At 42.7% G+C, this 13,204-nt stretch overlaps 1 protein-coding gene across 1 annotated transcript in view; it reads right to left on the minus strand.

Moving 5' to 3' along the window:
• Positions 1–13,204, minus strand: part of bmf2 (BCL2 modifying factor 2) — a 53,730-nt gene that overhangs the window by 6,581 nt on the left and 33,945 nt on the right. The window contains exons 2-4 of the mRNA XM_063222731.1: positions 9,993–10,184; positions 6,514–6,732; positions 4,272–4,594 (exon numbers count right to left, since the gene is read on the minus strand). Coding sequence (XP_063078801.1) covers positions 4,272–4,594; positions 6,514–6,732; positions 9,993–10,184 — 734 coding nt within the window. The remainder of the gene's footprint in view (positions 1–4,271; positions 4,595–6,513; positions 6,733–9,992; positions 10,185–13,204) is intronic.

Raw genomic sequence — 13,204 nt, forward strand, 5'->3', positions numbered from 1 at the left:
ACACACACACATTCAATACGTACACACACACAAGCACACATGTGCTCATATGTAAATACGCACAGAAACACACACAGACATGCTCATACGTAAACACACACACACACACTGTCAAACATACTTACACACACATACACACGCACACACACACACACACACACACACACACACACACACACACACACACATACACACATACACACACACACACACACACACAGTGCAAAAGACCTCCACTACATTTTGACATGCTACAAATGAAGTCCTCATTTACAGTTCAACTTCAGACCTTTGGACATGCAAACAGTCAGCACATACAAGACACACAATACATACACACCACGTCAATACATCACACACACATACGTATCCATCATGGCCGTTACTGGACAAACGTGTAGACAAACCAGGTTTATTGACAAAGCCAGCCCTTGGCAAAGAGAGATGTAGCGTTTCGAGGCATCTATGTACAACAGTTAAAAATAGCAACGTTCAGTTCAGACTGTTCAGTAATGGGGCCTCTTTCAAGACACACACACACACACACACACACACACACACACACACACACACACACACACACACACGAGAGGAGACACAAACACGTGTACCCAAGAACAGGCGCGCATCTGTCAACGAGAACACTAGAGAGGCGTGCCAGGCTGGTATGTGTGTGTGTGTGTGTGTGTGTGTGTGTGTGTGTGTGTGTGTGTGTGTGTGTGTGTGTGTGTGTGTGTGTGTGTGTGTGTGTGTGTGTGTGTGTGTAAGTATGTTTGACAGTGTGTGTGTGTGTGTGTGTTTACGTATGAGCATGTGTGTGTGTGTGTTTCTGTGCGTATTTACATATGAGCACATGTGTGTTTGTGTGTGTGTACGTATTGAGCATCTGTGTGTGTGTGTGTGTGTGTGTGTGTGTGTGTGTGTGTGTGTGTGTGTGTGTGTGTGTGTGTGTGTGTGTAAACAGACTCGCCTCTCCCTGTCTCCCTGTTACACAAGCCAGCAGCTCTCTCTCAGCACTGGGCCCCTCAGCAGATAAGGAAGGGCCACTTGGATGGTATCAGCTAGCCACTCCTCAACCACTAACACTCAAGTGTTACATATTCACCACTCCTGAAGCACCAAGCATATGCAATAGCCAGGAGGAGTTCAGAACAAACACCGCAGATGAGGTAATACAAGATACACAGAGTTGATTACTTAACCTAATAAACCTAATAAACGTCTAAAAATGTACGCAACAGAATTGTGTCAACGCACGGTATTAAAAGTTACATAAGCAAAGATGCAATTCCCGGTTTCAAAAGATAAATATCCAAAAATATGCTTTAATGGGTTAGAATAATGGAGATTAAGACAGAGCAACAGGCACTGCTCAAAAGTAATAACACGAAAAACCCACTTCAACTTAATTACCTTGGAACATGCGCTATAATTCAATGTTTTAATTAGAGGTGCTCCGATCACCATTTTTTGGGTCCGATCACCGATACCGATCACCAAAAATCTTTATCTGCCGATTACCGATCATTGCCGATCACAAAAATGATTTCCTATTTTTTTAATAGCCTATTAATTATCCTTATTGAATACCATTTCTGCCCATAAACCAATCAATCTTAATTTGCACATGTCTATTATTAGGCTATTATTATTATTATTATTATTATTATTATTATTATTATTATTATTATCTTTCAGACTAGTGTTGGTAATACAGTCTACAGTATTAATCAATGTATAAGTTATTGCATAGAATAACTAAACTATTTAAGATTGAATTGAAACTGAAACATTACATCAAATAGTCTTCCACATACGAGAAAAAAACAACCTGTCGCTTTAAATGAGCAGCCTCGTGAGGAGAGCCCCTCCCCTCTCTGTCACCGTCCACAGTTGCAGTGCTCCACTACCGTTCTGAATCTCTCTCTCAAGTTTTAACCACATCTGTCGCCGTTTGGTGTTTCAGCGACTATCAAACTAATCGACTGACTGCCAATTACAACTTTGAAAACAATAATTGACATGTTTGTGCTGACAACGTGAAGTTGTCGCGTGCTGACCAAGGCAACTACACAGGTTATAACGTAACATGGCTCACTGGCGAGTACTCAATCGCAAATTACATTGTCACTCAGGTAAACGGCGCATGGATCGGAAAATCAGATCATTGTTGATGCAGATATGGTTATGAATGGTGGAAATGAAGGGGGGAATGGCGAAAAGTTATAGACAAGCAAAGATGCCTTCTTTTGGTGCAGTTGCAGCTGTGCGGAGCCAGCGCCTACATGCAGCGCCAGGTGTAAAGGCAAATGGTTGCGTGAGGAATTTAATCTCTCTCGATCGGTTTTTTGATCGGCATGTTTTTCCGATCACCGGTCATGATCGGCAGCCGAGCAATCGGAGCACCTCTAGTTTTAATATTACATTTAAGCATGTTTCTCAGTTTATCTTCTCAAGTTCAAACAACAGAACACGCACTCGTGTCTCTAAGGAAAAGCCAGGATGAGGTTCACCGTACTGCTGTATAAAGGCAAAGTGCAGTAACTACATATTTTTGGTCAAAATTGAGTTGAGACCTGAAAATGGTCTTCATAATTATTCTTTTAACTTCTTGTATTATATCATTTTTCTTCCAAGAAAGCCATTATTTCATATAATTGCTACTGTTGTTATGCGTTTTATAGGCCAGTATGAAAACTTTCAAGGCATTTTTCAATATTGCCATAGTAGTTACTGCACATTGCCTTTGTAGGTAGGTAGGTGTATGGTGTAGTATGGCTTATTTTAGCCACCCTCTCTGTGGTCTGTTCTCCGCTCTGCTGTACTGTATGTCTGAGGCTTTCTGGCCACTTCCCTGGTCTGAAGACACAAGTCTTAAGGTACAGGTGGCCTACCCACCTCATTCTGTCCAAAAATACACTGCAAGTCTTTGATGTCTGTGTCTGCTAGTGGATTTCCACTTTGCTTTTGATCATTGTATATCATGGTTTTTTTATATATAAAACTTATGCCTTTGATGACGAAGTCATCATGGTGGACATATTTAAAATTAAACCTTTTTACGACACGCCAGGATTGAATATAGTTTTCAAAGTATTAGTAGGGCACACGCCTAACATACCGTCTGCCCAAGCAGACCTGTCTGACGTGTGGAACTGTTATTTGGGCGGCGCTGGTGGCCCCTTTCACCTGAATATCAAATATCTGTGCAAACAACATTGTCCTGTATGCTGTGTGTGTGTGTGTGTGTGTGTGTGTGTGTGTGTGTGTGTGTGTGTGTGTGTGTGTGTGTGTGTGTGTGTGTGTGTGTGTGTGTGTGTGTGTGTGTGTGTGTGCTCGCGCGTGAGTGTGTGTGTGCACATTAGCCTCTTGTATTCCAGTACATGAGCTCATGTCAGTGAGTTCAGCCGTGTCAGGTAAACATTACTCAGCAGTGATGACCGACCGCAGTATCCCCCCAAAAAAAGACGACCACATAACACCCCTCCCTCCTCACTGCCCAAGCCTGACCTCACCCCCTTCCAAAACATTAGCCCTCACCTCACCCCCTCCCAAAACACGACAGCAGACGCCAGCTGGGTGGCCTAAGTGGTGCACTACACTGGACTGAGGTTGACGTACAGTTATTTCGGTAGGAGGATCCAATGCCTTGGTCAATGCCTAGTTGCCTTGCTCAAGGGCTCCTCAGCTCCCCACGAGAACAGATGCCAGCCAGCTGCACCAATAGCAGGACGGATAGTGCCAAAAAAAAGCCTTTCTTCACTCACTTCCACTTTTTGGAATAGGATCTGATTAAAGGATCTGATAAACACTGTAGCCCCCACTATGATCCCACAACACCACCTTTCGGCCCAGTGGCCCATTTCACGCTGACAAACGGAGGTACCACTACAGCTTACCCTTTAAGACGTTGTTATCCAAATTTCATACAATACATTACACAAATGTTGAAATCCGACTTGCCTGCCGAAATACAGTGTGCGTTGTGTGTATGTGTTCTCTGCAGTAAAAGAGGGGTGTGCGTTGCCTGTGTGTTCTTTAAGGTAAAAAGGGGGTGTGCGTTGTGTGTGTGTGTTCTTTAAGGTAAAAAAGGTATGTGCGTTGTGTGTGTTCTCTAGGGTAGAAAAAGGGGTGTGCGTTGTGTGTGTGTTCTTTAAGGTAAAAAAGGTATGTGCGTTGTGTGTGTTCTCTAGGGTGGAAAAAGGGGTGTGCGTTGTGTGTGTGTGTGTGTGTGTGTGTGTGTGTGTGTGTGTGTGTGTGTTCATGCTTACCAGCTGTAGCTGCTCCTGGTTGAAGTGGTCCCCGATGTCCCGCAGCTTTCGGCCGATCTGGGCCTCCACGCTCAAGGGGGCCTCCCCACCACGCTCCTCTGCCCCCGGCGCCTGCTCCTGCCGTAATCGGGGGCCTTCTTCCCCCTGTGCCTCCTCCTCCTCTTCCTCCTGGACCTCCTCCTGCTCCCGTCTCCTCCTCCTCCGCACCTCCCGCGGCCTCGGGGCCTCCTCCTCCGGCACGTCCTCCTCCAGGGCCCTCAGGCGCCCCAGGCCCCGACTGGGCTCGAACAGCGCCGGGAAATGCCACCGAAAGCCAGCGTTGCCTGGAGAGAGAGAGAGAGGGGTGTACACACACACACACACACACACACACACACACACACACACACACACACACACACACACACACACACACACACACACACACACACACAGAAACACACACAAGAGCACATGAGTAAGCACATGAGTTAGCACAAGACTTTCACAATGCTGAACAATGCTTGTCAAAACAGTCCTTTATTGCCGGGGCCTGAATGATTAACTCTGCTGATACACAGTCATTCAGGGGGCATAATGGAGTACTTTCAGGGAGTATCCAAACAGTGTGTGTGTGTGTGTGTGTAAACATAGGCTGAGTATCCAACACATGCAAATACACTATCACTGAAAAATAGTTACGTGAGTTAATGACAAATATATGACCAATTAATAGAAAAAACAACCATTTACTGTTTCAACTTCTATTTCAGATTTCACTGGGTATCTATGTTTACTGTATGTACAAAGTTGTACAGACGTTGCCAGGCCTCGATCTACACTCTAGATGTCTGTCTGTAATCCAATTTGTTTACCATAAAACCCCCGGCTTCCAGATCTGTGTCATCGCCACAACAATACCGTCATAAAACCTGACAGGGAAATATGTCTGGCGGGCGATAATGGTAGGTAGATGATCACATTCAGGTTATGTCATCCAGCACATGCAGCTGAAACTGGATTAGCTCGTTCAGCCGCCAGGTAGGCCGGCACAATAATGCAATGCGTCATCGTGTTTATGCGCCAATGCCAACATGTTTAGGAATATTTCAGGGGCCTATACTAAGAAGCTGGTTCAGGAGTAAACCAGGTTAAGTTAAGAGCTACATCATCTAATAGAAGACCCTGGAGTCCTCATTTAAATCATCGGTAACACTTTATAATAATGTTCCTTAGTAAAGACTCAGTAAATAATTAACTAATGATGAATAAAACATTAACAAATGTTTTTATTATTAACTAAGCTTTATTAATGTTTTATAAAATATCTACAAATTATATCTGCAAGATTTTACACACCTTATAACAGAGTATTTTATTCATTTACAAGCAACTTGTAAATGTTTGATAAATATAAAATATTAACATAGCATTTCCTAGTCATTTACAAGCATTTGTTTACGTTTCCTAGTCATTTACAAATGTTTGTTAATGTTTTGTTCATCAATAGTTAATTATTTATTAAGTCTTTATAATGCTTTTTTGCATCCATTATTCTAAAGTGTTACCAAATCATCTTTTCTTAAGAAAATGAGGACTCCAGGTTCTTCTATTAGATGATTTACCTCTTCACTTAAACTGGTTTACTCCTGAACCACCTTCTTAGTATAGGCCCCAGATAGCTGGAACATCTCAGTGGCTATGGCCAGGAGATGTCTGTGGCGTGTTTAACACACAGTGTACAATGCAGAGTTATTTCAACACTTACTGTATAGAGTACTATGGGGCCAAAAATACACAAGAAGATGTCAAAGCCACACTCTTAGTGTTGAATTCACACTGCATTCTCTGAGATGTGGGACACATGTAAGTTTACACACTCAATGTTATTACATTGTAAAATCGCAACACATTTACATATTGCACAGCATCAATCCGCTCTGGACTTGGCAGCGCAACATATGTGTATGTTTCACACCTACTGGCCTCACCAATCCTGTTAACAGGGGAACACTAAATAAATTGTGCCTTGAGAAATCCATCCCTATAGAACATTGCATCAGAGTAACCCATCCTGTTATTATACCTGCCAACGCCAGGGGAAAGTGAGTGAGTGGGTGGGTGAGTGACTGACTGAGTGAGTGAGCGAGCGAGCGAGTGAGTCTTAGATGAAGTCTATTCTTTGGTTACCATACACTACAGATATTGCTTCACTACAACAGAGAGAGAGAGAGGGAGAGAGAGAGAGAGTGAGTAAGTGTACCTCGTAGAAAGGGCCCGGGCTCCTGTGCTAGCCGGCAGGACAGCATGCCACCCCCACCCCCACCCGCTCTCCTGGGCAGCACGATGGCAGAGCTGTTGGTCTGTGTGGCGCGGTCCTCGAAGGTGACGTCCACGAAAGGGGAGGAGCCCCAGCAGCGCGAGATGGGCCTGAACATGTCCTCCTCCTCATCGTCCATCAGCAACCTCAGCGGTAATCCCCCTGCAAAACACAACCAACAGCAGCACAATTAGAGCCAGCTCGGTAGAGTGTGTCAGTGTGTGTGTGTGTGTGTGTGTGTGTGTGTGTGTGTGTGTGTGTGTGAATGTGTGTAGACTCTAGAGTGTGTGTGTGGGGGGGTGTATGCGTGCCAGTTTGTATGAATCTGTACGTTATATCTGTCATCATGTCTGTTCAGGCTAAGAAAGCTTAAGTACCACACTTTAAAAGGTCCAGGCCTAGTAGAAGAAAATCCAAAGCAGGAACTTCTTAAATTAGGTAAAACACAATGACTTTATTTTACACTTGCAAACAAACTCTGTCAAGCCTGAAATATGAGCCAGAATACTACCAACCCTGCAAACAGTTATTATGGAAAATGCACTGACGCACGCGTAACAAACACATTCTAACAGTTATTATGGAAAACACACCACAGCCAGCATCATCCTAATTCCTCATGCAAAATAGCTCCTTCTCCCAGAATGAAATCCCTCAGCGTGATTATCCTAGGTGAGTATTCTTTTTGTTGTCCGTCCACGGCGCGTTGCGCACCGTCGGACGCACCTGACTGGCTGCGAATGACCTCATCCAGAAGGATTGCATTGTTGAGCACCCTGGTTGAGACGGGAGAGTAAACAAGAGCCTGCTGTGGATCAAGCAAGTGATCCCATCTTTTAATGCGCCAATGCAAATGAAGGGTTTAAACTGTGATGTGAGATCATAACGGTGTAATAACACACCAAACCAACATTTGATTACCAGTCAAAACTTTTTGCCACTGTTTTCTTTCACAAAAAAAACCCCAAGCTGTCACTATGCCTAAACAGCAAGACAAACAATATTGAATATATTGCCTCCAAAGATTGCATTAAAAAATATTTTGCATCTTCAGTTCCTAGCAGCTTAAACATTGCTCGGTTATTACACTCTGGACTGAAATCCAAAATGGCCAATAAATCTATACATCAGCCATCCTGATCTGACACATCATCATTATTCTATATGTTCACCATCCGAGTCCATTCATACCTCCTGTGTGGCCTAAATCTTTCCTCTGTAATATCTATGATCAGATATGAGTGGCGATGATGTATAATATGGGGCAAAGGTGTATAAGCGGAGGAAAGAGCAGCTAATGAACTCATGTCTTAGGACAGTGTTTCCCAACCAGGGGTACGTGTACCACTAGGTACGCGAACATACTGCAGGGGGTACTTGGAAAAAATAATTTCAACAAATGTATGGGGCTTAGTTACATTGGAATAGAGAAAATTATGTAAAACTTGACTTGCGGGTACTCATGGCACAACTAAAAATACTTAGGGGGTACACAAGACAAAAAAGGTTGGGAAACACTGTCTTAGGAGATAAAGTCTACTCTGTAGTTACCATACTCCACAGAGCTTGCATCGCAACAACAGAGTGAGAGAGTGAGAGAGAGAGAGAGAGAGAGAGAGAGAGAGAGAGAGAGACAGAGAAGAGAACGCTATTTGACAGCTTCTCTCACTGATGCTGCAAAGTGCAAGTGGCAGCAAAAAGATCTGGCCGCCGACTTTCTCTCCCTTCCCCCTCATCTGCAGAAAAGCACTCTTCCTCCTCCACACAACTTTCCATGTCTAAGCGATACATTACGTTCAGCACCTTACATTGCCTACCTGTGACCCCCCCACCCCAAACACACACATCTTATTTGTGATTTGATGTACTACTGTGTTACTAACATCCATATGTCTGGAACCCAGAATGATGATTTAAAAAGAAAAAAAAATTGCAGGACAAATTAGACTACAATAAGTCAGCTTCTAAAAAACGCACACATCCTCAAAGCCTGCACAAATCAATATAGTGATGGACAACAATTTGTCATCTAACAATCTAACAAAACAAAAAAACAAAAAAAACAAAAACAATCATTACTGATTGATTTTTCAGTACTTTGTAAGTGTTCAACATTTGGCATACTCTTCAAGTGCAACACAATAAATATGTAGGTTAATGTATATTATTATATAGTGTGTATAATGTTTAAGTCATAATTAATTGACCCAAGACACCATAATTGAAAGATAATGTTGGCTGATGATGAACAGTCTAAGAAAAACTTTCTCTTAGACTTCACTTCAATACCTCTACAAAACACATCTCTACAAAACTCCCGGTAGATGCGGGTTTTCCCCTAACCCCCACACCTTCTTACCCACTCAACCCCCCTGTTGACTGGGCATTGTAAATAAACTTCAGCTATCTGCCCAGCGACAACTGGTGGCTCCCCCTATCGAATACCCGCTGCCATCGCATTCTACACCAGAACTAGATACAGTGTGGGCACGCCTAGGAGGCTGAGTGACAGACTTGGGACATGCCTCGACAACCCCCCGTCGCCCAGCTGAGAGCCATCCGCACAGCTGAACCACCAACTGCTCCATGTCTAGCAAGCAAATACTTCAACTCACAAACAAACGCACAACAAGCCATGCACTGAACGAAACCACAGTCTTATCTAAGCTACTTTTAGAAGCTCCACGTCCACTTGGCTACATGGAGGCGCATGACAACCCATGCAGTGTGGCCAAATGCAAACGGACATTAATTAAGCAAAAGGCCAAGCAAATTATCAAAAGTTATTTCATCTAAAATGTGAGCCCATGTATTGCAGAATTATATGCCCCGAAAATTACTAGGTAAGTCAAACAAAGTAACTGCATTGCATGTCCACAACAACAGTGTCAGTGGGCCACAGTGACCGCTGCCCCAGATGACCCGTGATTTGAGTTAAAACAATGCCCCGTGCTCTATTACACCCCGTCAACGCTGCAACATGTAGCGTAGAGCTCTAGTGACACACTTCACACACGTTCGGCATGCTTTGGCATGCCAAAGTGTCAGTTGGGTTTGAAGAGAGGCGATAACATACCCCATCACTGAACTTCGGACACATTTACCTGAATGCCAACTAAGTTATCCGCTTGGCGATCTTAACAAAATAATGCGTCCTTTGCATTGATAGCCTAACGTGTCTTAGGCTATTCCAAATCAAACAAAATAGTTTCCTATCAGGTGGAACTCCACTGGACAATCACATCTATGCACTGGACGTAATAATCTGCAGCCGACAAAACATCAAACACAGCCAAACAAACTTAAGCGTTACGTATCTTTTTAGTTCAAGAGATGTTATTCTGCTGATAGGAACCTTATTGTTTAGGCTGTGGTTCAACAGAGCAAGGACTGAAAAACAACGACAAAACAACAACACTCACCGCCAGTTGACAAGTTGTCCTCCGTTATGGGGGGTATTTTGACCTTTTTGATGATAATTATCCTGATCCGAAAAGATGTTGCCAGCTCAAGGCACTTCGCGTAGCACTCCCACCTCTCTTGCCAACCTAAACTGATGTGGGGGGCGAATGTTTTTTTCGCGAGTTTGCCCGGACAAATCCCGCCCCGTGGCCCTACGTCATCACATTGTGGTTATAGTAACACTGAAAGACGCGGCAAAATACTTCTGAGGTTTTCAGCACCGTTCAATTGTCTTATTCATTGCAGGGTGACATGCTAAAACAACATGATGTGCATCGTCAAAAAGGCGAAACTGTCTTGATAATAATGTTTGGATGCCCCGTGGAAAAAATGCTTAAAACTGACATGTCAAAGTATCATGTGTGTGGCTCTTTAAGATGCGCGTGCACGAATTATTGTGGAACTGGTGGTGAGGCAGAGTATAGCCAATCAGAGGGTTTGTTATGATCCCGCCTTCTGTTTCGTGTATTTTGACACGTGGAGGAAAGTGGATGAAAAAAAAACCTCTCCCGATGTAAACATGTGACCATTTTTTCTTCCCTTTGCGAAGGGTAGAAGCTGATACAGGAGCTTCAGAAGGCTGCATGAACCAAGGAAGGAAACGACATGTTTGTCAATGCACATTTGGCTTGACTTGTTACATTACGTTCTCAGTCATGTGTTTTCAAATAGGGCCTATTCCTTAGTTGAGTATGAAAATTGCTCACGTTTAGTGCTTTGCCAGCCTATAGGCTAGACCAAATGCAGGTAATGTCAATGTTGTAGAAAATAGCTTTCTTTTTTTGTTATGTAAATGCTTTTTAATTTGACTTAATTTTAACTCTGTAGGATATGAAATATATTTAATGAAAACTAGCTGGCTCGAGGAACTATTTCTGCAGTTGGCATCAACTCACCAGGTGAAGAACACTTAGGCATAGGCGTACAGTGTCCTCTGTATGTCCATCTGATAATCCGTCTCTAAACTATAATCAATTTCCTCTTTCATCCTATAATCAATTTCCTTTTTCATCCACCCATCGTATGGGAGCATGGGTTACACTGCATGGTTTTGTTTTTATTATCACTGTTCCTGTTGTGCTGTCTGCAGGTATGGCGATCATAGAGCATGGAGGTAAATGCAGTTAGATGCAGATCAGGGGGGAATTTCTCAAAACCAAAGTTGCTTACTACATTAGCTACTTTGTAGTTGTCAATGCATTTTCCCATTGGCAACTACCAAAGTTGCTAACAGGCTAACAACTTCTCTTTTGAGAAACTCACCCCTGAATAGATGATGCAGATGCATCTAGAGTTAGGTGCAGTTAGATACAGATCACGGGCAATGCTGGATTCAGTGTTGTAGCACATCTACTGCTTTAGAGCTACGATGTTTTCTGTTTTATTTTGAGATATGAGAGAAAGAGAGGTAATGTGAAGACTGTGCCTATAATATTGATGTAACACCTTGGTTTACTTGACTATGAGGCACGACTATGGCACACATTATTGGTGTAATAAATAACTCAGTAATACAATAATAATAGGCTATGGTAGTATAGGCAAGGTCATGTATAGGCTTGTATAGGCGCAGCACTTGAGAAAACATATACAGAAGATGTAGATTGCAGTGTTTCTTGCAGAAGATTTCAAATGAATAGAGTACTAGTAGAGTAGAGTAACTTAATTGTCTCCTGGGGGAAATTTAGGCATCAAGTAGCTTATAATGCCCACATGGACATTTCAAGACACAAGTAATAGTCCGGGAGGGAAAAAATAAAAAGGCAACTGTGCCTTTTGGCGTCCCTTTGGCTGCAAGGTGTATCTGATACTAGGGATGCACCAATACACTTTTGTTACATGTGACAATCGTCATTTGACAGGCTATGTTGTGCAGTTACAAATGTAACATGATATCGAAATCCCTGAAATAAATTGCTTACTCAGGGTTAGGCTGGAGGAAATGCTGGATTGATTCCTCAATTTGTTAAATGCTTCCAACATGACTTCCAACACAACTTTCAGACTTTCAGTCTTCCATTCGTTAATCTTGCAAAGGCAGCAGAAGATGAGAGTTAGAAAAAAGTTTCGGATAATGGGCAATGGGTATTGTCTCTACTTTTTTTTTGTTTTTCTATTAACAGTGTAAAATGTACATTGTGATGGGGCATGGGGACGCTATGATAATGCTGCTGTGCACCAACCTCTTAGGATGTTCCAGTTCAGCTGTTGTTTTTGTTGTTTTATTATCATTTGTTTTAACTTTTTAAAGTATTAATTGGGATATTTGTCGGGCCTTTATTCTGGTAGGACCATGTGAGCCAAGACAAGAAGCGAGACAAGAAGTGGAAGAAGATCATGAGATGACCTCAGGCCTGCGCAACAGTAAGGTGCCTAAGCCAGTGTTTCTCAATCTTTTTTAGGCGAGGCACCCTTTCAATTCATGAAAAATTTCAAGGCACCCCAAACCAACAAGCCGTAAAATGGCATTGCATCCGATACCACACAAGCTTAGAAAAGTAACACATTTGGAGACGTCACACGACCTACGTTTGAAGTTGCAGCTGACTGGGGCGACCTATATTTACTTTATTGTGCGTAAATGGCAGATGAAAGGTTCCACTGACTAGCCTTAAGTTATCAATTTAGACAAATATATATTACATTACATAATTTATTTATCAGCCACGTTTCCGCGGCACCCCAGGGTGCCCCGGCACCCCTGTTGAGAAACACTGGCCTAAGCCGCTTCAGTCCCATCATTTTTCCATTTTCTTTATGTTTATTTGCCCCTCCCTTTTAATGACTATGTGAAGTGATGTAAAAGCAGAACGACATTCCCATATTGAGAATATCTCTTTTTCCTGGATTCACAATACATTGAGATAATTTGCCAGTAAGTGCATCATACACATTTTGTAGAAGGGTATTTTTTTTATTGCATTGAACTCTAACTGAACTCTGACTTCATCCACCGAAACTGAAGGAACATTTCATGCACCACAGGTCTCCTCCTCCTCACAAATGTGGGATTTGGGTGATGAAAGGGGGGCAACATATTATTTTTGTGAAAGCCATGCGAATTTCACCCTGGTACGTGGAAAGCATATATTTTGGTTGCCAAGTACAGACAAAGTGGTTGCTCTGCTGATCTCATTTGGCTAAACAAATCAAGAGACATTTAAAATATTGA

The sequence above is a fragment of the Engraulis encrasicolus genome, chromosome 18, assembly GCF_034702125.1.
Source record: "Engraulis encrasicolus isolate BLACKSEA-1 chromosome 18, IST_EnEncr_1.0, whole genome shotgun sequence".
Lineage (NCBI taxonomy): Eukaryota > Metazoa > Chordata > Actinopteri > Clupeiformes > Engraulidae > Engraulis > Engraulis encrasicolus.